At 44.2% G+C, this 25,193-nt stretch overlaps 1 protein-coding gene across 4 annotated transcripts in view; it reads left to right on the top strand.

Moving 5' to 3' along the window:
- Window positions 1–25,193, top strand: part of ACAP2 (ArfGAP with coiled-coil, ankyrin repeat and PH domains 2) — a 402,036-nt gene that overhangs the window by 354,206 nt on the left and 22,637 nt on the right. For all 4 annotated transcript variants that reach the window (XM_085635275.1, XM_085635276.1, XM_085635277.1 and 1 more), the window contains 3 exons: window positions 19–212; window positions 22,941–23,050; window positions 24,513–24,623. In XM_085635275.1, coding sequence (XP_085491401.1) covers window positions 19–212; window positions 22,941–23,050; window positions 24,513–24,623 — 415 coding nt within the window. The remainder of the gene's footprint in view (window positions 1–18; window positions 213–22,940; window positions 23,051–24,512; window positions 24,624–25,193) is intronic.

The following is a 25,193-nucleotide window of genomic DNA, read 5'->3' as shown; positions in this document are numbered from 1 at the left end:
TTCATTGTGACTGTATAGTCCTAGAGGTCGAGAAGCGAGATTCTTCAGTATTTCAGGATTCAAAAAAGTTACATCCAGGGCTGCACCTTTATCGAGCTGCGTATGAGAAACGCCTTCCTGATATGGCAGAAGCATTGGCACATGGCGCAGAGGTTAACTGGGTGAATGCAGAGGAAAACAACGCAACACCACTCATTCAGGCTGTGCACGGGGTATAAGGCATTTATTTTCATAATGTGAATTGATTTCTTCAATACTGGAGAATTTCTGGTTTGAATGGGTTGCTCTAATAGGATTTGCATGGCCCTCCAGTTAGTTTTGTGAATTATACATACATTCTCAGTTAAAGTACAGTTTATTTAGGCAGAATCAGTTACAGCCTTTAAACTATGATACAAAATACCTTACTTGAATCAGTTGTGGACATTGTTTTACTCTCATTGTTCTATATTGTTACATATTAGAGTACAAATCTGAAATTCTGATCATCAAATATTTGTGCAATCTGTTCAGGTTTTTAATGGATTTGGGAATTTCCATGACACTGGTATAGACCGGCGTTTCCCAAACTGTGGGTGGGGACGCACTGGTGGGTTGTGAGCTAATTTTTGGTGAGTCGCAAAAGTCCAAGCAGTAAGTAAAGCCTTTAAATTCTGTATTTGTCTTGTCACATTTTGTGCGCTTCAAAGACAGAGGTCCAATGTCAGACTGCCTTCTGATAATTTGCTGTTGATTTTTTTTTTTTTTAACATGGGGATTGGTGTTTACCAACTCTTCTCATTTTGCTGTCAGAGAAAGTAAAGTTAATTGTGTTACAATTTTGCTAGGGTACGGGGAATGTGAAAGGTAAGGCTGTAGAATGTAATTTTTTATAACACACAGAAAATTGGAAATACCTGTAAATGCACTGTACATCTTCGGAAGTTAGTAAAGCAAAAATGAAGGAATTTTTTTTGTAATTCTTAAAGTGATGGAAACAAAGATTTTAATAGGATCAAAATAAATCAAGACACTATAACTGGTGATGCACAATGGATAAATATACATGAATTGCACACATTATCATTTGTGTGCAGTAACGTTTTATCAGTAAACTGTATGTCCCTGCAAATTAAGTACCCATTTCAACAGAAAATGTGCTTTAGATGCGTTTAAAAAAAATTTGATCACCTCATGTCCATTAAAGCTAGGTGGGTCATGGAAGTTTGTCATTCTAAAAATTGGGTCACGGTTCTAAAAAGTTAGGGAGCACTGGTATAGACGTCGTCCTTACCATGTAAATCGAGCCGACCATGCCCATGCAAATCTCATAACGGTTTGTATAATTAAGAATTTCAAGAGGAGAAGTAGCAGTTCCTGACGGACTCACTGTGAGACGCAGTATTTAAGCAGGAAATAGCTATGGTTATAACAGAATATTTTACTAACAATATGGTCAGTGTGAATACCAGGGACCCTCTCTGGGAGGTCCTTAAGACAGTGGTGTGTAGTGAACCTATCTAGAAACAAGTCTGGGTGCTTTGGTTCTTACGGGACTTACTACACTTGCAGGAATAGGAGATTTCCAGTTTGGAGGGATCTACATGGTGCCCCAAGAGAGAAAAACAAAGCACTGACAGGGCTTAAGACAGCTATAGAAGAGTTTAATGATTTAGCAGATCGAGAGCTGGCCTTTCTTGAAAAATGTTAAAGAAATATGGAAAGGGTGAACACCTTGGTTGAACTGGTATGGCTACTCAGGGGACACCAACAACATAACACAAAAGCTGGAGTGTTGAACGGAAAGGTCCAACAAGTAACAGGTTTGCAGGAAGTATTAGAAGAGTTTATGAGATATTATGGATGGCTGTGTACTGCAAAGGAGTCTTCAGATCAAGAACATTTGAGACAATGTATGTTAGATATAACACTGGTGTGGATAGACAAGCAATGTCCAGTTAATCTTCTAACACTAGAAGAATGGACAGCAGCCACAGATGGCCTGGCGACATGCACGGCTCATTGGTCCTATGGGTTAACCACAGAATTTTATAAGATATATCAAGACCTTTTAGCACCTCAATTGCTGTCAATGCACAATGAGTCACTAGAGAGGGGAAAGCTACCTAGATCATGTTGAGAGGCAACCATAATAACTCTGCTTAAAACCCGGAAACACCCCCTAAAAGCATTGTCCTAAAACCATTTTCTATAGTTAATACTGATGTCAAAGTAATGGTGCGACTTGTGGCAAAAAGGCTAACATCCCTGATGGAGGTATAGTTTTACCAGAACAGACCGGCTTTATTCATGGCAGAAAGATGGCTTATAATCTGCAAATTCTATATGCTATAATGGGCCAGGTGGATCCTGACGTCCTGGCAAGATCAGTGATGTTAGACAAAGAAAAGGTGTTTGACTCGTTTTACGTGCTGGGCAGAATAGGCATGGGTGAACTTTTATTGAGAATGGTTAAACCACTGTAAACAAATCCCATTTCCATGGTTAGGACCAATAGGTACATTTTGCAACCTCTTACAACTGGCAGAGGCACTAGGCAGGGATTCACTAGCAGTGCACTAACAATGGAACCCTTGGCCAGCGCTACTAGAGAACACCACTAGAGGACGGGGCTCATCTTTCCGAAGGGGTGATTGGGAATTGCGGTATATGTGACCGACATACCCCTATTTGGAAAGAGGCAGGTGAGCAATCTGACACCATTGCTATAGGTGGTAGTACGTTTTAGAGCAAGAGCAATGTCAGGTTTACACATAAACTTGGAGAGATCTGAAGTATTTCCACTGATTCTAGCTGCTATCCCTGGTTCCCCTCATGTGGTTCACGAATTGTATTACATACATGGGAATAAATATACATGGATTGAAGGAGATCACGCTCCATAACAACTATGGGCCAGCAATAAATAAGGTATCCATGCAAATAGATAAATGGATTCCATGGCTCCCTTTAATGGCATGTTACATTTCATTTATTAAGATGGTGATATTTGCTTTTTATATCTTTTTGCTAATGTTCTTATCTCACTGCCACAGTCCTTCTTCTCAATATAGGTGGGCCATCTGGCTAGGTTAATTAGGACTGGGAAAAATCTGCATATTAAATGGACAACATTAACACTGCCATATGATGTGGTGCCTTTAATGTACTGGGCTAAGAATTATATCACTATTTTACTTCTCCCCTCTTAACGCACAGTGTAGCAGAAGAAGAAATGGGTAAACAGGGAGCATTATTTACAATTCCACATGAGAGGTTTCTGTGTTCAAGAGGAGGAATGCCAATGGTTGCATATGTAGTTATAGCCTGGGTAGAACTTCACAGGAAATTTGGAATGCTAGTTGTAAACTCCCCAGAGATGCTCCTTCTGAGCAAAATTACCCTCTCCCCAGCAATGGATTGGACTGTGACATCTGCAAAATTCAGGGTACTTCTTGGCTTTCCACTCACCTTCAACCCTGTTTTCCTTATAAAGTCCTTCCGCCGCTATAGTTGTGGGTAGCACCACACCATTATTCTAAGTACTGACTTTGTTGCATGTTTTTAGACAGATTACGAATATTCTATGCCTTTGCAATGTCGGTGTGTGTTAATTAACTATAAGCCACGATAAGGTAAAGTAATTAAACAAAAAATCTCTTTATTCAATTCAATACAACAGAGAAACACCACAATAACGCCACAGTTACTTAGTAAGATGGTATTCAAATTTGCTTGCATAGCTATATATCACTCGCTCTAGATCCACCCACCGAGCCCTTCAAGTTGTAGAAAGAATACAATCAGGTAGGGCGGTGGGCCTGTTATCAAATAAAGGGGGATTCACAAACCACAGCGATAGTCACTCCATTTGCCCCAGACTTTTCCCCATGATGTAAATTCTTTTTTAAACGTAATGATAATGTCTGCATAGGAAATATGCATGTAATAATCTGTATCCTGACTCGCAAAGACAACATGTTTGAATGTTGTACTTGTGAGGATTTTTCCACAGCTGTACTATTTACAAAAAGTGTGTTCCTACGAAGTGTAAGTCATGCAAGTTTCAACAATTTAAATCGTTTTTTAATTTGGTGACCAGTCACAGATATTTGCAATATCTTTCTGATACTTCTCTGTACTTCTGCACATAACGTAAGTAGTCTTGAGTAGTACATTAAGCTTTGAAAGGTGCATGAAAAGCCCCTGATTTTGCATTGTGTATGGAGAAGCAGAAGCATTCAGAAACCACTATTTTTTTAAGTGAAGGGAAAAAATCACTAACTTAAGCTATCATGGGTCTGTGAATATTTCACAAAGCGTGCATCAATACTTCTTGGTTTGAGCAAACCTCTTAAAAACTGAAAAGACAGACCTTAGTTTTGCATAAACACAGTGGCTTTGTGAATTTGCTAGTATATAGATATATTCACAAGTCTCATACCACCATACATTTCTAACTTTTAAAACAATTAATACATTTTTGCAGAAATTTGGCTAGATATATTTTTTTGATGGCATGTGTGGCTGTAGATACACATGCTTAACATAAGTCTGCCATATAGTTTTGGGCTCGGAAGTGTGCAGGTTGGTTTTCTTCAACTAAGTCTTTCGAGTCATGAGTACTTTTGCATACAATGAGCATGGTCATCAACTCCATTGTTTGATTGTTTTTTTTCTGCTGTTGTGATCGGACGGGTGCTCCTCTGCTCCGTCTCGGTATCGTCGGTTCCTTCTAGTTAGGCCTTGATTGTTAGTATTGTCATCAATCGCGGTTACTCAGATATCTACATTGGTCGCTTGTTCCAGTCGACTGAGGACCTGTGGGCCTTCGCACCTCAGGGCAAACCTTCTTTGTTTTACATTTCATCCATGCCATGTCCACCTGGTGATTGAACAGACACCCTTTAGATGTTGCCCATGCTGCCACTCTCAAGTTCCCATACACTGACCAACATCTGGTGTGCAACTTGAGCCTTTCTCCGGATCACCAAGAATCCACTTGCAAGACCTGCCAGCCGTTCTGATCGAAGAAGACGCTGCACGATCGACGCACAACACACCTCTAGATGTCACGACGCACGATTAAAGACACCAGATATATTTGGGTCAGAAGACTACCACCACGAGGTGCAGGCTCAAGTGTCGGTAGCCAATGAGGGTAGCGTTTCGCTAGACGAGAGTTTGCGATCCTAGCTCGAGATCCAGGACATTCCACCTCGACAGACTGTAAGTCCTGTGCCCCCACCGTTCCTGAAGAAGCAGCTTTGGAGGTCCCCTGCCAACCAAACCACATGAAAAAAGTGGACCAGGCCACCGGTCCACTGCTCATCAGTCCTCCACCACCACCTGTGGCACCAAGGGCACACTCTCCACCACTTTCAACTCCTGCAGACACACACTGTTCACCATAAGAATTCACTCATTCTTTGGGGAACAATGGGGATGATGGAGACCAATGTTCCATTTCACTGCAAGATGACTTGTGGGACACAAACAACAGAGACCCGCATACAGACACAGACTCAGAATTGTTTCCAGCTAAATCTTCCCCTCCAGACTGTTGTAAATTAAGGCAGAATGTGATTAAGCATTTACTGAAAACATTAATGCTTTCCCTTGCGATCATGTTTTCTTCGTTATGTTGACCGAAGTCCGGACTCCATTTTGTATTGACATGCTGCCATGTGTTCGTCACGAGGAGAGTCCGACCTCTGTGTTAGTTGCTCTTGTAATCTGCCTAGTAACAGTTATAAATAGCTCTCTCCTGTCCATCTGGCGCATGCCCAGACTTGACCACATCTGTTATAATTAGCCTTGCTTGACCATGTGTTTCGCGGGCTCAAGGAGTGTGTTGGCTCCGCCCATGTATTGATTCAGTATCGAGAATGACCATAAATGGTAATGTTCTTCGGCCTCATGTTGTATCCACCCACTTATGAGCCCCTCTGTTGTGTATAAAAGGGGACTGTGTACGAATGTTCTTTGTGCTACTCCATGCAATACTGAAGAGTGTTGTGTGGATTGTAGGACCACCCTTAAGGGTTAATAAACGTTGTCTTTGTACTTTGCAGTTTCCGTGCCAACTTCCTTATAGATTCCGTTACAGGAGAGCGAACCCTTGTTCTTGCGGGCCTAGCTGGGGCCTGTATTCATCAATTGGCGCCCGTCACGTGGGGCTCATCGGCGACTCGGATGCTCGAAGGACTGGTCGCGACGAAGGTGAGGAGTTTGGCCGGGGACGTGATCACTGCCAGCGGCGTCTTAGCCCTGGCATCCCGAGGTTTTTCTTCCTTCCCTTCCGAGCTGACCGTCTGGGTGGCGCCGGTCATCGACTGAGACCTCTTCTGTCGGTCCTGCCGTGAGAGCCGTTTGGGCGATTGTGGAGCTTGGCAGTTGGAACCTGGACTCTTGATTGGTAAGAACCGTTGTACGGTACTTGCTCCGAGTTTTTGAAGCCTGGGTTGGCTATTTGAGTTTGATTGATGATGACTAGTCATATTTTGAATTTGTCTTTGTGAAAATATATGCGTTGCAACACATATAGGCAGGCAATGTGGAGAGATTTCTCCAGAGCTGTGTAAACTTTGAACGGCGCAACGATTAAGTGCCATTTTTCCTTATAATATTGCATATTTTGCATTATTCCTAGCATGCCTGCTTTTAGCGCACTCCGTAAGTGGTGCTGCTGTTTTGGAAATCGGTTGAACCTCGAGGAATCTGCTCCAGCTCCCCCAGAGGGGACTCCTAATAGGGATATGTACGTGAAGCATGGTCTTTCTTCCATAATGTACAGCACGTTATGGAGGAAATACACGAGGAAGGATCCTGAGTTGCGATGGCCTTTGTATGGATCGTTTGATATACGTAAGATTGAGTATGTGGAACAGTGTATGTGTAAGCGGCGTGCTCGTCAGGATATGTTTGAGTGTGTGCGATTATGGGTGAAGGAAGTGCGTGAGCGAGAGAAGCGTGAGAAAGCGCTGTTTGATAAAGAACAACGGAAGAATGATCATGTGCGAGCGCAGGAAGCGAAGCGTCGGGAGGACAAAGAGCAAACGGACAGACAAGAGAAAGAGCGTAGGCTACAGGTTTCGGGTCAATATGTTGTTCGTCAGCCACTTTATCCTGTCCTTAATAATCCTGATGATGATTTTTATTTATTAGATCGCTCTCCGCCCCCTTATGTTGGCGCATCCGCTCCGCGGCCGCAAGATTCTGGCCCGGCTTCGGGTAAGGTAGACACACGATCCATGTTATCGGCCGAGCATATGGCTGAGCTTCGGAAACTTTCCCTCCGTGCACTTAAGGGCAAGATGTCTAAGGAGGAGTTGTTCCATACTTGGGGGTCGTGGCAAGATAGAGAGAGGGTGTATTTTCTGTCTCATTTCGCGGATGAAGTAATTGCTGCTTTCCGAAAATATTCCAGTGTCCTTGAGCCTGACGAAGTGTCTTCGGATGCCGGAGCATTACGTAATGGTGTTTTTTCTCCCCCTAAGGCGCCTGAGGCGGCTCGGCGGCTGTTCGCTTTGCGGGACGAGGTGCTGGCCCTTAGAGAGAAAGCACGCCAACAAACGGAGGAGGTGAAGCAGTCGGATTCGTCTGCAGCAGGGGGCCACCCATCCGCCTCCCAGTCAGATAAGGATGACATAGTGCATGCTAAACCAATGCGAGAGGCGGCGCCTTTGTATGTTCCTCTTAAGGGAGCAGGGACTAGCTCGGATATTAACTCCGCCGATGCAAGGGGATATTTTGTATATAATTGGGTTTACACTCCATGGCATAGGGCCGATGTTATGGCATTAAAGAATGCGTTGCCTGACCCCCGCAAGAATCCAGCGGCCTTCTATGAGGAAGTCGAGGGGGCCTTGAATTCTTGCATTATGACCTTAGCGGATATAGACCTGTTCTTTGGCCTTATCCTACCGCCGGATACGTGGCGCTCTGTCCGAAAGGTAGATGATGCGGTTGCCTTCAAGGCCCGGTGGTCCAACCTTGAGGATGAGGATAGGGAACGGAAGCCCGCACAGAAACCACCCCAGAATATTTTAGATCTCCCTGCGGCTATTGTGGCTAAGTTGAAGACGATTATCCCCCCTAAAAAGATTGACTGGAATATGTTAGCTGCATGTAAACAGAAAGTTGACGAGTCAGTTGCGGACTTCTTTACGCGCTTTGAGGAGACGTTTCATGATTTTAGTGGCCAGTCGCTTACTGACGACACGGGCCGCCACCTTTTCACGGACAAATATGTGGCTAATCTGCTACCGGCAGTTGCGGCCCGGTTAAAAGCGAGCGAGAGTTCCTGGTCCTCCGCGACGCCGACGGCCCTTCTGACTATCGCTCAGTATTATGAGCGTCAGGAGCACGAGGCGAAGGGCCAGGAGGAGAAGAAATCGAAAGATCTCAAAACCAAGGTGATGTTAGCACAAGTATATGGCCCGCCCCGACGGGGTAATAATAATAGAGGAAGGGGCGGATCTTATGGTCCCCCTTCGGGCCGATCTGATTTGAATAGGAACCAGTGTGCGTACTGCAAGCAGTTGGGCCATTGGGCCAGGGATTGCCCAGCGTTGCGTGCTTCGCGTCCGGGGCACACTCCGGGTGGCCCGAGAGGTAGAGGGGGCTTCTCGAACTTTAGAGGGAATTCTAACGATAATGTCCGTTTCGATACTGCCGGGCGGCACCGAGATAGCTCAAATGTTTTCGATCGCCAGCACCAGTATCATGTATCGGACATCGATCGATCGGGATATCACGATTCTCAACATGCATAGGAATGCGTTGGATGGGGGTCTGAATCAGTTGAGGTGCCGGTCGATCAGACGGGTCCTTATGTATCGGCTGAGGTTTTAGGTTCTACTGATCAGTTCCTAGTGGATACAGGAGCGACACGTAGTGCATTGTCTAGGTACTTGGTTCCGGGGGCTCCCCCATCCGGCTCAATAGTTACATCGGTAGGGTTTGACGGTACACTCTCCCGCAGCCCTCTTTCACAGCCCCTTGCATTTAAAGTTGATTGTTTTTCTGCGCCCTGTCCGTTTCTGCTTGCTCCGTATACACCGGATAACATTATGGGCCTTGATATGTTAAAGTATTTTAGGGCTACAATCCGCTGCTCCCCTGAGGGTGTGAGGGTGATATTAAATGACAACTACCCCCGGTCTGGGCGGATGTGTACGATATCAGAGGATGCATTGTTGGCTACCCTCCCCCGAGCTTTATGGGCGACTTCGGACACAGATGTGGGACAAATGGTGATTCCTCCGGTCCACATTAGCGTCCAGGAGGGGGCGGTGTTACCACGCCTCCCGCAGTATCGTATTTCCCAGGAGGGCGAGGAGGCTCTCATACAGATTGTGCAAGACTTGATCGCAGTAGGGGTAGTGGAAGAAGTTCCCTATAATATCTGTAACAGTCCGATTCTCCCAATTTTGAAAAAGGACACGGATGCAAAGGTCTATCGGTTCATAATTGATTTGAGGGAGGTAAACAAGATCGTGATACCTCAGTACCCGGTGGTTTCCGATATCACGACGTTGCTTACCTTGGTCCCGCCTACGGCGACCATGTTTTCAGTGATTGATTTGAAGAATGCCTTCTTTTCCATTCCCATTCACCCTGATAGCCGATTTCTTTTTGGGTTCACATTAAACAATAGATCTTATCGTTTTTGTAGAATTCCCCAAGGCTATACAGAAAGCCCTAGTATTTACAGTCAGGCTTTGAAACGGCAATTGGATTCCTTTGTTTTACTCGAGGGGGTCGCCCTCATTCAATATGTCGACGACATCTTGTTGGCGGCTGACACCCTGGAGTTGTGTGAGAAAAGCACGTTATCCTTACTTTCCTTTTTAGCATCCCACAATCATAAGGTATCTAGGAAGAAATTGCAATTCTGTAGACCAAAGGTGACTTATTTGGGTCACCTTTTGTCTAAGGAGGGACGTGCACTCACATCAGACCGTATCCAAGTAATTTTGGACACACCGAGACCATCCACGCAGAAGGATGTGCGTGCATTTTTGGGCCTTGTTTCTTTTTGTAGACAGTGGATAGTGGGGTTTTCACACATAGCTAAGCCATTACTAGCTCTTTTGACAAAAGACACGCCTATCCCAATCCCTTGGTCAGATGAGTGTGATGCTGCTTTTCAGCAACTGCGACAGGCCCTTTGTTCAGCACCAGTGTTAGGGACCCCTGATTATGCAAAACCCTTTTCGTTGTATGTGCATGAGAAAGATGGATGTGCATTGTCAGTTTTAGTGCAGATGCACGGCGATAAGCAGCGCCCTTGTGCATATTTTTCGGCTGTGCTTGATCCTGTCGCCCGAGCATTACCAGGGTGTTTTCGCTCGGTAGCGGCGACAGCTGTGTCAATACGCCAAAGTGAAGGAATTGTGTTGTCCCATAAATTGTTGGTGTTAGTTCCCCATGCTGTGGATGCCCTGCTTAATCAAACAAAGACGCAGCATTTGACCAGTGCCCGTTTAACGGGATATGAGCTGACGCTTTTGGCTCCTCATATTACGTTGAAAAGGTGCGTAACGTTAAACCCGGCCACATTGTTGCCATACCCCGAGACCCAGCCTGAGGCGCAGAAAGCGCATGATTGTATTCTTGTGACTGAGGAACAAACAAAGGGTCGTATTGATCTCCAGGATACGCCCTTTTCAGATGTAGATGGAGAGTTGTGGGTAGACGGATCATGCCTGAAGCTACCAGATGGTACGACTTCAGCAGCGTATGCAATTACCACATTACACACGATAGTGGAGACAGCACGCATACCACAGAAATCAGCTCAAGCAGCGGAACTGATAGCATTAACACGAGCATGTGAGCTTAGTACAGGATTGTGTGTGAATGTTTACACAGATAGCCGCTATGCCTTCGGAGTAGCGCATGACTTCGGCCTACTCTGGAAGGAGAGAGGGTTTTTAACGTCACATGGAGTACAGATAATGCATGGGGAGTTAGTCCACAATCTCTTAACCGCATTGACATACCCGAAGAAAATTGCCATTGTTAAGTGTAGTGCCCATAGGAAAGTAGTTGATAAAGTTGGAGAAGGGAATGCGTTAGCAGACCGGGTAGCACGGGAGACTGCGATGCAGCCCGGCGCTACTGCCATGTATGTAGTAAAATCACAGGTGGAAAGATGGCGTGATGCGAAGGAGGAAGTGCGAGAAATGCAAAGGACCGCTTCTGATAAAGAGCGGGAGCAATGGGCTAGCGAGGGAGAATTGGATGATGAGGGCTGTTGGAGAAATAAGCAGATGGATAGATGGAAGTTACCCACGGCTTTCGTACAACCTATGGTTCAAATGGCACATGGGCTAGCACATGTTGGAGCTTCCGCAATTGTGAAATTGCTTACCCAAGTCTGGGAGCATCCAGAGATTGCTAGCACAGCAAAGAGGGTGGTGCAGACCTGTATGATCTGCCTGAAGTATAACCCAGGGAAAGGCACTCGAACTCCAGCAGGAGGATTTGCGACGCCCACTGCACCCTTTGAGGTTCTGCAGATGGACTACATCCAGCTTGAGCGCTGTAACAATTTGAAGTATGTTCTAGTAGTGGTCTGCGCCTTCAGTAAATGGGTTGAGGCGTACCCTACGAAAGACAATACTGCAATGACCACGGCGAAGCTACTGCTAAAAGAGTTTTTCCCTCGATACGGCGTCTGTAGACTTCTGTGGAGTGATAATGGCCCTCACTTTGTAGCGGATGTTATAAAGTATGTCTTGAAGGGCCTAGGCATCACCCAGAAGTTCCACGCCGTATTCCACCCCCAGTCTGCAGGACTAGTCGAGAAGTATAATGGTACACTGAAGCTTAAGATCGCCAAAATCCAAGCTTCAACATCTTTGACTTGGCCAGACGCCCTGCCACTGGCGTTATTGTCAATTAGATCAGTGCCACACTCTCGAACCGGCCTTACGCCGTACGAGATTGTTTTTGGACGCCCAATGAATATTTGGGGTCCACCAAGGCCTAAGGCTGTGTATGATGTACCTTGTGTAATGATGAGCGATTATCTGGCACAGTTAACGGATAACTTGGTTTCTATTCATCAACAGGTCCGAGAGGCGCTCCCTGATCGGTCTACCGGCGAAGGACATGGTCTCCGACCCGGAGATCATGTTATGGTGAAGGTCTTCGACAGAACGAACAGTTTGGAGCCGAGATGGGTAGGACCTGAGCAAGTCCTCCTTGCAACGAGGACGGCAGTGCGAGTCTCGAACAGGAAGAATTGGATCCATTCCTTACACTGTCGGAAGGTACCGCCCGGATTGGTGGAGTCTGCCGTGCTGACCGATCAACGAGAAATCCTAGCAGCAGAGACAGGCCGTGCTGTGGAGCCAAACGACACTGAGGAGCTCTTTCTGGACCACGCGACTTCTGGAGGAAGGCGATATCATCTGCGACCAAGGAAGTGAGGTTTCCAGTACCGGGACATACTGTCAGAACGGCCCTTGGGTTAGTGAAACGGAGAGCCGATGTGGCAAGGGGGGGGGATCAGCCCTGCATTAGTGTAGCGACACCCGTCTTGGCCCGCTGGTGAAGAAATCAACCGCTGCCCAAGGGGAAGAGTTCTGACAGACTTTTTAGTTTCAGGAAGATATCAGGGTATTGTTTCTTTTGACATGGAGAAGAAGAAAATCCTTTGTGCGTTGGGGTTCATGCTAACAGTAGCTATTGTTGGGATAACCACATGGTTTGTGGAGGAGGTGACTCCTGCTCGGAAAACACTTGTGTTGACAACTCCGGTGCCTGAGGAGCACTACTTTTATACATTACCGTATCAAGAGTTGAAGCATCGACAATCCTATTTGAATAACACTTTCATTCAGATGCTGCATCACACCCACGTTGCTACGAACGCTACGAACTGTTGGATATGTGGGATGATGCCAGCCCATCAGAAGAAAGGAGGTACGCCATTCATACCACTTCCTTTCTCTCATAATGGCTCTTGTAGAGCATGGTACACTTTGCTGTTTGCCACTCGGAAACCGACAGTGGGACGATTGCTTTTCAGACTCAATAAAGAATGTCATCAGGACAAAAATGGATATCCACAAGCAAATGGGACAATTTGGGAATGGGAAGAGTACCGACCGGACAATGAATCCATTCCCTATATCTTCACGAACACCAGAGACACTGTGGGGAAGGACAAATTCGTAATCCAAGTAGCACAAGCTCAAGCGGACTTGTGTGTCCAGAGTGTGGGTTTTATCCCTGTTGGTGTCAGTGATTGCATAACCGTATTGAACATTGACGGGTTGAATAACAGTACCTTCCTAGCGTCCCATAATACCTATTTTGTGTGCGGAAATAAAGGTTATTACCGTTTGCCGGCTGGGTGGTCTGGGGTATGCTATGTATCATTCCTATTACCTCCTGTATTCTTAGCACCTGCGTCATATCATAAGGATTTGAAACTGTTGAATAATGTGACTGTAAATAGATATAAACGTACTCTATCGATTGATGATGTGGATCAGACCGATACCAGCCTGCAACAGTATATTGATTTTAACTTAGGACTGTTTTTCTTTGTTGGAGCCGCTTTGAATAGTAGGAAGATCCGAAGATTAACAAGAGTGGTAGAAGCTGTGACCAATCAGACTGCCGCTGCTCTTGGGAATCTTACGGAAGAGTTACAAATAATTAGGATTGTTGCATTACAGAATCGTATGGTATTGGATGTAATGCTAGCTGATCGAGGAGGAGCCTGTAAAATTATTGGAAGTAGCTGCTGTGTGTTCATTCCTGATCATACGCCATCCGTTTATAACGCCATTAACAAGCTGCATAAAATAGCAGCTGAAATCCACACAGAAAACGGCACTTGGTCCTTTTCTGAATGGTTTTGGGCGTTGGTTACTGCCTGGGGATGGAAGGTCTTAACTGGTCTCTGCATTATTATAGCAGTTCTGTTCCTTTTCTGTATGTGTATTCAATGTGGACCATTGTGCTGTTCCGTATGCATTTCATTCTGCATTCCAGATAAGAAAGCTATTGCCGATGTTGCTCGCCAGAAGGGTCTAGCTAAAGAGGTTAAGGGAATGATGATAATTGATATATATGATGATTATTCTTGGAAACCGGATGTCTTCAGTAAATGCTGAAAGGGTCGTCTGTTGTAAATTAAGGCAGAATGTGATTAAGCATTTACTGAAAACATTAATGCTTTCCCTTGCGATCATGTTTTCTTCGTTATGTTGACCGAAGTCCGGACTCCATTTTGTATTGACATGCTGCCATGTGTTCGTCACGAGGAGAGTCCGACCTCTGTGTTAGTTGCTCTTGTAATCTGCCTAGTAACAGTTATAAATAGCTCTCTCCTGTCCATCTGGCGCATGCCCAGACTTGACCACATCTGTTATAATTAGCCTTGCTTGACCATGTGTTTCGCGGGCTCAAGGAGTGTGTTGGCTCCGCCCATGTATTGATTCAGTATCGAGAATGACCATAAATGGTAATGTTCTTCGGCCTCATGTTGTATCCACCCACTTATGAGCCCCTCTGTTGTGTATAAAAGGGGACTGTGTACGAATGTTCTTTGTGCTACTCCATGCAATACTGAAGAGTGTTGTGTGGATTGTAGGACCACCCTTAAGGGTTAATAAACGTTGTCTTTGTACTTTGCAGTTTCCGTGCCAACTTCCTTATAGATTCCGTTACAAGAGAGCGAACCCTTGTTCTTGCGGGCCTAGCTGGGGCCTGTATTCATCAAGACTATACTACTAGCTGCAATAATATTATTATAGGTATTGCAGCCAGTTATCATAAGGTTCAACTCCCCACTGAATCACTGGAGGATGACTTTTTATTTGAGACAATTAAATCCTCTCAACACTTGGCCCAGTACCTTCCAATGCTCAAGGGTATGATAAGACATACCCCAGACATTTTTAAAGAACTGGTTAAAGCATGAGTCATTACACTGAGGGTAGATTACAAAAATAGAAGTCCTCCCCTACCGACCTCACTTACATAAAGGGTCAACTACCACCTGACTCTTTAGTGGTAGCAACAGCAAGGAAGGGGGAAAACTCACAAACATCTGGCGAGGCGCCTCCACCAGACAAGAAAGCTGGAAAAATAGAAGCTGCAGGAAAGAGGTTGGCAGCCCAATTCACTAACCAATGCAGAATTGCTAACTTCTTTGGACTCCTTTCACGTTATGATAGGGCACACTGGGATGAAATGGATGGATTCCTCCAGAATCTCCCAGAGAAGTATAAAGGACAGGCTTTTGGGATTGCCTCTGCGGGCAAATTGATTGCCAACACTTGTATTCTCTGTGCTCTAGATGAAGCTGTTACAGCCGCACAAGGCATTAACACCTGTGTCCTTATTCGCTGGCATGCCTGGCTTGAAGTTTCAGGTTACAAGCCTGAAGTGCAACAAAAAAGTCTTGCACTTACTTTTGATGCGGAACACCTCTTTAGACCTCAAGTAGACACTCTACTTGAAAAAATAAAAAATGACAATGAGACTGCTAAAGCTAAGGGGGCTTTACAAACACATGCACAACAAGGTACTTTTCATTGCACCCCATATTGTGGAGCAGCCAAACCCACAATTTCTGGCACTTCCACTTCATATCATCGTCCCCAGTCGCAACCTACATCGCCTAGGGCAGTGGTACTCAAAGTACAGCCCGGGGGGGCGCTTGCGGCCCTCTTGACCTTTACATGCAGCCTCCCTGGTGAACAGCCTCACAAGCTGCTGTTTAGTGGCTGAGCAATAATATTCAGAAAAGAATGATAAATAAATGGGCAAGCATTTATTAACCTGCATATAAATTCTTGCCCGCATATTTGCCATGTTTTTATTAATCCTTACCCAATCCCTGACCCACCCAGCCCCCCTACCGTCACCCTGCTAGCATCAGTGCGGCCCTGGGCAAATGTTTGTGAGTACCCATGGCCTAGGGGGTACTATTAAGTTCATATGGGGGCAACAACTCAAGGGGCAGAGGCAAGGGTGGTTTTTCGAAACCATCCACCAATGCCACAAGTCCTTGACTTGCCCACTATTCCCCCTGATCACATAACACCTGTCAGGGAAAGACTCCAACCGTTTTCGTGCATGACAGAATATTACCACCAACCAGTGGGTTTTGAATATTATCCATCATGGTTATTCCCTGAAGCTCACCTTCACACCTCCAAACATTCCACCACCCTCCCACAGACTGACAACAGACCATCAGCAGCTGCTCAAAGAGGAAGTCCAAGCTTTTCTACAAAAAGGAGCGAAAGGACTTGTGCCATTACACCAACAAGATACGGAGGGTCTTTTGAATTTACTTCCTAATACCAAAAAAGAACTGGCCTCAAATGCCAGTTTTGGACCTCATACCCCTAAACAGGTGCATTCTCTCAGAGCATTTCCACATGGTCACTCTTCAAGATGTTATTCCGCTACTAAAGCAAGGAGATTTCATGGCAGCCTTGAACTTGAAGGATGCATACTTTCATATTCCAATTCACCCGACACACTGTCCGTACCTCAGGTTTGTGTTCAACGGACAACACTTTCAGTTCAAAGTGCTTCCAGTCTTTGTCACCACTGGTTTTTACCAAATGTCTAGCAGTGGTAGCAGCTCACATAAAAAGGCAAAACATACACGTTTCCCCATACCTGGATGACTGGCTTATCAGAAGCACAACAAATCACAAATGTTTTCAAGACACTCAACTACCATAAACCTCCTTCACCAGCTATGTTTTCCAATCAATAAAGTCAAACCACAGCCTGCAACCCACTTCAAATACAGCCTTAGCTGGAAGCCATCCTCAACACACACCTGGGGATAGCTTACCCAAACGCAGTAAAGATTCACTCCTTCCAAATGCTCATCCCCCAGTTTCAGCCTCACTATCGTGTAGCGTGTCTCCTAGGGACCATTACATCATGCATAGCCAAAGTACCACATGCAAGACTTCTATATGCCCCTGTTGCAAGAATGCTTAGCTCATCAATGGTCTCAAGTGGATGGTCAGCTGGAAGATCTAGTGTTGATCAGCCGTCAAGCTTGCCACTCTCTGCAGTGGTGAAATTCCAACAATCTTCTAAAAGTATCGCCTTTCCTAGACCCAGTTCCGCAGAGCACCATAACAACTAACGCATCACTCGCAGGTTAGGAAGCACAATCACAGGAGTTAACTGTTTAGGGCCACTGGACACATAGTCAGACTTATCTTCATATCAGTCACCTAAAGCTGCTAGCTGTTCATTCCTTCCACACCGCACAGGGCAAGTGGTTCTCATCAGACAGACAACATGACTACCATGTGTTATCTGCAAAAACAGGGGTTCGCCAGGTCACCTCTGCTATCTCACTTAGCACAGACCATCTGGAGGTATGCTTTCCGACGCAACATTCACCGGCTAGCGGAGTACAGACCGGGAGTGGCCAGCGACTTTGCAGATCTCCTCAGTAGGAGATGACAGCAAGCCCACGAGTAGGAGCTCAACCCACAAGTCCTCCACCCCATTCTTCCAACAATGGAGTCACGCAAACATAGACCTATTCGCCACAGCAGAAAATAACAAATGCACAAACTTTGCCTCCAAGTTCTTCTAACACCCACAGTCCAAGGGCAATGCACTAAATGTAAATGTAAATGTTGTAGACTTGTAAAGCGCACAGCTGCCCCAGCAACGGGGCGTCCCTGCGCTGTAGACCGCTGGGGAACCCATCCTGGCTATCCCTGTGAGATGGTCCCTTTCTGGGTATCTCCAAGGTGAAACCAGGCATCCCCGGCGTCTGTGGGGGGGCCGTTGTAGAGATGAGGCAAGCTTAATGCCCAGAGTTGCCGAGTGTGTTCCTGGTTAGAGTAGGTACCGAGGCGAGAATTATCGAGTCCGTTTTGACCCTGGTCCATGACCCTGCCGCGTCGGGAATTGAACCCTGGTCCCTGGCCGATTCTCTGCTTACGGGTCTGCCGCCTCTAACCAGTGAGCCACACCTCTCCACTATGGATGAATTGGTCAGGGATATTTGCTACGGTTTTTCCATCTCTCCCGCTGCTTCCATTTATGACTCGCAAACTACAGCAGACCTCTGACCCTCATCCTAGTGGCTCCCATATGGATCCGAAAACCAAGGTTCATCACACTACTGGAACTCACACTAGTACCACACCAGGTACTTCCCAACTGGCAGGACCTTCTACCCAAAACAAGGGAGCAGTAAGGCATCGAAACCCCAGATCTCTCAATCTTGCAATCTGGCTCCTGAGGTCTTAGAATTCGGATACTTAAATTTATCTCAGCAGTGTATGGATATTCTTAAAGAGGCAAGAAGACCCACTAATTGAGCCTTCTCTGCGGTAACGCTTTGTACACTTTTGCCATTCAATAGATATTAACCCATTAACAGCAAAAGCACAACATTCTTTGTTACCTTTTATATTTACAAATTTCTGGGTTAGCTTTCACTTTCATAAGGCTACACTTAGCGGCAGTAGCAGCACATCTCCAAAACGGAGAACAAACCAAAATTTCTGTAATTTCTAGAGGGCCTCAAGAGTTATCTCGCCTATGGTGTCTCCAAACCCTGCTTGAAATCTTAACATTGTGGGGAAAAGGGTAATGGTTCCCCTATGTGAACCTCTTCGTACATGTCATCTCCAATTTCTTTCATGGAAAGTTACATTTCTTATTGCAATCACTTCACTCAGACATGTAAGTGAGCTTCAGGCATCAACTTCATTATGACAAGGTGGAACTATGTACCAACCCTAAATTACTTCCAGAGGTCTCCAACCTTTTCTATACTTAGAGCTACTTATGTTCACTGAAACGCATTGAGAGCTACTAATATTATTAGTGTTGTATAATTTCAATTTTTTATATGTATAATATTTCAACCAAGCAAAAGCTTTCTAATTTAATAAGCTGGGCTGCACCTATGCGAGCTACTCAGAGGTAGCTGGAGAGCTACAGTAGCTCACAAGCTACTAGTTGGAGACCCCAACAATCCATTGATTTTTTTCCCCCATTTATATTCCGTTGCGGAAAGCGCTTCACACACATTAAATGTTAAGAGCTCTTATATATTATATTGTTAGAACTCAATAGTTTCGAAAAACTCAACAGCTCTTTTGCATTCTCAAAGCCACATCAGGGAGGAGCAATTTCAAAATCAGTCATTTCATGCTGGATTGTAAAATGTATACAAACCAGTTATCCCAAAGCTAACTATAATTGTAAAAAGGGAGCTTCCATTGCATTTTTTAGGAAATATACGCATGGCTAACCTATGTAAGGCAGCTACATGGAATACACCACACACATTTACAAAACATTACTGTGTAGATGTTATAGCCTGGCAACAAGACAATGTTGGTCAAGTGGTTTTATGTTCATTATTTCAAGAAAATGCAACCCATACAGGTTAGCTACAGACGGAGTAAAACTGCTTAACAGTCTATGCTAGAAATGTGTCTACAGCCACATGTGCCATCAAATGAATAATGTGACTTATGCTGTAAGCATCGGATTGTGGTATGTAGTGCTGTAGATTCACATTCCAAGAGAACAATACAATAGATTCTACAGCATTACCCAGCCATCAAGTTATAAAGGCACCACCAACTCAAAATTTGCGCAATTAAAAAAAATGAAATAAACATTTTCGAAGGCCGATGACTTCATGCCGTATATGTCATTATGCTGTGCTGCTGTAGCGTCATGATGAATACACATGATGATGCATGTGGTGCAGATATCGGCACACCTTTTTGTTGCCAAGGTTTCATAGCTTGACAAAAAACACTTGCCAGTGCTTGTCATCATATACAAAAAGCCTCAGCAAAGCCAGTAGGTCTGCATTGGCAGCCAAAAATTGAGACTTATTGACTTCACCAATGATTCTTCTTTTAGTGTTTTTTTTTTTACTACTTCTTTTTTAGAAGCTGATAAATAGGTGAGTGTAGACGCTATACACTGTGACATGTTGAAAATGCAGTTCCTGATAGTCTCCAAATGACTCCTCAGGTGTAATTAAATAATTAGTTTTTAATAATTATAAGAAAATTATAAGAAAAAGGTACTTTTAAAAAGTTACTTTTTGTCCTGCCTGAAGCCTCTGGAGACTCTATCTATCACCTACAAGCTGAATAGCCCCTTAATGAGGTGTGAAAACTACTTCCAGAGCAGGGAAAAGGCCTTTTGTGTTGGGAGGTATTTCTATTCCTCTGGCAGGAAGACCATCTGGGACGAGTCCAGTAACTTGATTAACTTTAAAGAGCCCTAGCCTGTCATATGCACATGTTAGCTGGCAAAAAACAAAGGGGTCCACCCATATGGGAAAGTATAGAAGTGTTCCTCCAGACTACGTGTGTCTCCTACAATGGAGGAAAGCACACAGCTTTGTTTAAATACCCCTCACCCACCGAAAGGACCCTTGGTGGCATGCTTCATCATCGGGGTCTTCCCGCCCCACTGCGGGATGGGGCGTGCTACGACCTACGACTACGTGGGAGCACTGGTTATGAAAAACATTTCTATGTGTGGTGTAGGAGTGTGAGTGAAAGGGTCAGAAGTGAGTGAATGGTGAAAAATTAAAAAATACCTGGCTCAGTGGAAAAAGTAAATTTTAATGTTCCTTTGAGCTGGTATCGTTAAAAGTGGGGAATGAGATGGAAACACTATGTTTTAATGAGCAGTGTCTCCAGTGTCGACATGTTTCGAAGCCCTCCCCTGGCTTCTCATCAGGACCTAGAAGAGATCCCTTCTACACTCAAATCAAAACAACTGTGTATTTACATATAATCCTTACTAAGTGGTGCACATAAATTTAACATGCACAGTATACTGTACCCCAGTAGGTATATTGCTGAATGGGTTTCTTATATCGCCCAGATAATTCCCCATGAGCCTTCAAAACGGGAGAGAAGGGGTACCTGTAGTCACACAAATATCAAGGTTACCTCCTCACCAGGACACTGCCTCGCCGCTGCTCCGTGGAACCCAAGCAGGACCATTTTTTCCCCCCTATGAGATAGGCACCAATCCCAGTGGGAGATCAGTTGCCCCCAGAACTGGTTTGACGTGACTAGGGAGGGGTGGGGGGGGGGCTGCTCATTTCCCTGGTCACACCTCTGAGATGATCACAAGGGTCTACATAGAGGGAGAAGGGGTTTTCCATGTTGGATTTAGGTAGAAACATGGAGTGTGGGAAACTGTAGTGCGAACAGGATCTGCTGCGAAAGTAGATTGGGTTACCCCTCTCAACTTTTGCCTTTTGGTCAGGAAGGGACCTAGATTATTAGTGTCAGACATAACTGTGGCACTCCTGGCACTCCTGGGTACCTTCTTCAGAACACTACTGGACCTGTGGAACGCAGAAGGAATGAAACTGCCGTTAAGACCTGTGAGGAGACCAGAAGGGCTGGACATGCTCCCTCTTGTACCCAGTAAAAAGAAGTTAACTACAACGATCAGTTGTCTAACCTCCTGTTAAGCTAAAAGGCTACAAAAAGCTTCAAGAAGTCCATTTTCCTGAGGATCCCAGCTGACCAGTTCAAACTGGACTTGCCCTGGACCCTGCTGATGGCTTCTGCTAGAGTGAGTCATGATTCCCAAAGCATTGTTTCTGAGATCCTGTGACTCTTGGCTGTGTCAAAGTGTACTCCTGACATGCTAAAAAGCCTGCAACATAAAAACCTTTTGGCTCCAAAGGCCTCTAGAGGACTGGGGCAAACCTGCCAAGTCTGTCGGATGAAGATGCATTGACACTTGGCAAAAGATTGTTTGCTCGCGCTCTGAGCATTTCCACAGCAGCACATCTGCTTCAGCTGGATATCTCAGAGAGGGGATCGAGCCTCATAGAGTCCTGTTGGCTACAGCTTGTAGCTGTGCCCCGTTGAAAGAATCTGAGCTCCAAAAAAGTGACTAAGTCAGAATGTAGAAATCTTCCCCGGGCAAAGACACCAAAAGTATCGGGCCAGCGAGAGAGCTTCCTTGGGCATGAATTTTAAGTTTCTTCTGCTCTGAGCTTTCTTGCCAAAAGTCAATGCCTTCACTGGGACCTTGTCCAACAACTCCATGGCCGGTAACATCCTTCTTGGCCACAGCCTGCTACCTTGACTCGCTGAGGATTTTTGACTTGTATTCCAAAGATTTGGGGCCTGATTTAGATCTTGGCAGCTGGGTTACTCAATCACAATAGTGACGGATATCCCGTCTGCCAAAATACAAATCCCATTATACTTTTGGCGAACGGGATATCTGTCACAGTTGCGACAGAGTAACCTGTCCGCCAAGATCTAAATCGGGCCCTAAGTGAGAAGGTAGAACTTCCGACTGGGTCAAACCTGTTTTCCCTGTCCGACCCGCACTCCACTGCAATCACCCTCAAATAATGCCTAGGGTCCCGGTCAAGTGTAATCAGATGACCACAGTTACCTCTTAACGCTTTTTAGCACTACTTTCATTGAAAACTTTAAAAATTCATATCTCTGGTTCCCCTTATTGGATTTTTGTCGTTTTTGTCTCTACATTATTCTCTGTTTCTAAATATTGATGTGGTGGTCTTATTGTGTTGTGTTTTGCTTTTTTAATTCTTCAGGTACTTCTAAATGCTTTACACATTTTCTTAATTTGAGCCTGTGTGGTCCGTGCCATAGCTACCGGGGATGAGCTCAGGTTTAAACTACTGAAACCTTCATTGGACCTAACAAGGCAGTGACATTCTTACTTGTGGTGGACCATCCACTACAACTTATAATCAACTATCTCAAAGAGAACAATCCATGAAAAGAGCAAAAAAGGAACCCTTATGTGCATTCTTGCTTTGAAGGGTTACATGTTAAAAACTGGAACCAGACTTCCTCTCGTTTTCACAACTTTCATGGGCAGTTCTCAATCTATTTGTATATTGCATCCCGAGAGTTTTAGCACTGACTAGATTTATTTTTGTCTCCTAGGGTTCTTTGGTCACTTGTGAGTTCCTGCTGCAGAATGGAGCCAATGTTAATCACATGGACCTGAATGGTAGAGGACCCCTGCATCATGCAACTGTTTTAGGGCACACTGGGTAAGCTAAAACACATTGGTCTTCTATTAGATGTTAATGTTATAATACTGACATAATGTGAAACAATTGGTGTATTTAAAAATCTAATAGTGCATTCTTCCTACTCCAGAAGTACATTTTTTCTCTGAAAATTTTATCAATAACTAAGGTTTTAGAATTGGTTTATCTTCAGAAAGAGGTTTTGGGACTGAATGCACCTATTCAGTAAAGCTATAGAAATAACAGAGAACTCCCATAAACGTTATTTGTTAGATGTTCGAGTTGTATTTTTTATTTGCTATCCTTTTTTTTGTGTGGGTTAGTTGAATATGTCAAACTATGGTGAGCTTTATCACATGGCAGGGAAATAAAGCTGGCAACTCTTCAAAAGGCTACTCTCTATTTCCATAGAGGGGTTTCCAAAAATAGCCCCTCTTCTTAGATCTACATTTGCCACGTCACTAATTTAGGGGCAGGTTCTACCTACGACACCAAAAGGAGGACACAGGGAGGATGTCAATAAAGGAATTGGGAAGTGTATTTCCCAAAAATGTGCAATGAGAAATTTTTCTAAAAGATCACAACCAGAGTACTGCCTCTTTTCCCCTCTCTGTGAGTGTCTAAAATAATTATCTTAGTAACTAGAGACTCTTTAATAGTTCTTAATGTTCAGAAAAAATTGCAAACTAGCTTTAGTAATCAAAGAGAACTGAAACAGTGAAAAAAAGAAACACTCAGAGAAAACTATGAATGTAAATTTGCAATAAAACAATTGTTTTGATGAGCTCTCAGGAGCAATTCCACAGACTTCATGTAACCTGTGACTCCGCTCCCATAAGACCCACACATTCTGATCCCCCCGCCAACCCTACCCTCGTACCCATAGGTTAAACTGGTTTCTGTGGAAAAAACCATAGCTCACCATTAGTAATTTACCACAAGCAGCAGTGGTGTCCTCACTGAGATTTCAGCAATGCAGTTAATGAATAAAGAACTCAAAATGTCAAACTAAAGTAGTTAAAAGTTAAACACTAATGGAGTAAAATGCTGCAAAAAATAAATATATAAGACGCAAGGATCAAAGGTTGTAGCAAAGCCAACAAATCTCCCCAGATCGCCAGTGTTTAATGTTTGGTGAATCACCATATTACAAGTGCCTTTGGATATAATGAGCTTATAATATGTTTCTGACAGAGTAAGCCGTCGGTCGAACTCTGAATCAGACCGTAAGTGTACATTTGATATATTCAGAAATGGTTCGCTGCTCTTTTCTACCTAAATTTTAATGTAGTAGGGAATGGGTCCTTTTTCTTTCTACAAGACCTTACTTTTTACATTCCATGTATCACATTGTGAATAATGCTTCTAGCGTAGTCTCCTGATAGGTTTTACTTCATTTATGAAAGTAGCACTACTAAACCCATTGGATGGCTGTAATGTTGTAAGTCTAGAATGCTGGATTAATAGTATTTTCTTTAAACAGGCAAGTCTGCTTATTTCTGAAACGTGGGGCAAATCAGCACGCCAAAGATGAAGAAGGAAAAGACCCCTTGACTATTGCAGTAGAAGCTGCAAATGCTGATATTGTAACACTGTAAGTTTTTTTTTTTAATATGATTACATTACAAAGTTATTTTCGTTTATCTCACTTAGTTTTAGCTTTTATATCATTAACATGTTAGTTCACATCCCAGTCACACCAATAGTTCAGATGTGCGACCTTTGTTCTTTCAAATTACGTACTATCTTTGAAGTTTAACACACTGAAATACTTCAACCTATGTTAGAGCTGTAGATGTCTTTAAAACAAATATTGGAGAAGGTTGAAAGTTACAACCATGCAGGTATAGGCTGTATCTTGGCCCGTACATTAAAACAGAATGAGTGCATCACACAAAATCCTCATATTGGTCTCTGTCCACAATGGTTGTCGCTTAGGTTCGCAGGTTCTTATGTCTTGTTTTTATTTAAATATTTTGATCAAAAATTCAAACCAAAGCCAAAAACTGGTTCTTACCGTGCTTTATCTGTATTCAGTGTTATCTGAGCCTGGATTTGTTTTGATACAGCTGGATTCATAGTCTGGACATAATAAATATCCTGCCATAAAATACAATTAAGAAGTATTTTCATTGATGTTAAAGATATTTGTTGCAACCGTTGT

The sequence above is a fragment of the Triturus cristatus genome, chromosome 11, assembly GCF_964204655.1.
Source record: "Triturus cristatus chromosome 11, aTriCri1.1, whole genome shotgun sequence".
In the NCBI taxonomy this organism is placed as follows: Eukaryota; Metazoa; Chordata; class Amphibia; order Caudata; family Salamandridae; genus Triturus; species Triturus cristatus.
This window is presented reverse-complemented; position numbering and strand designations above follow the sequence as displayed.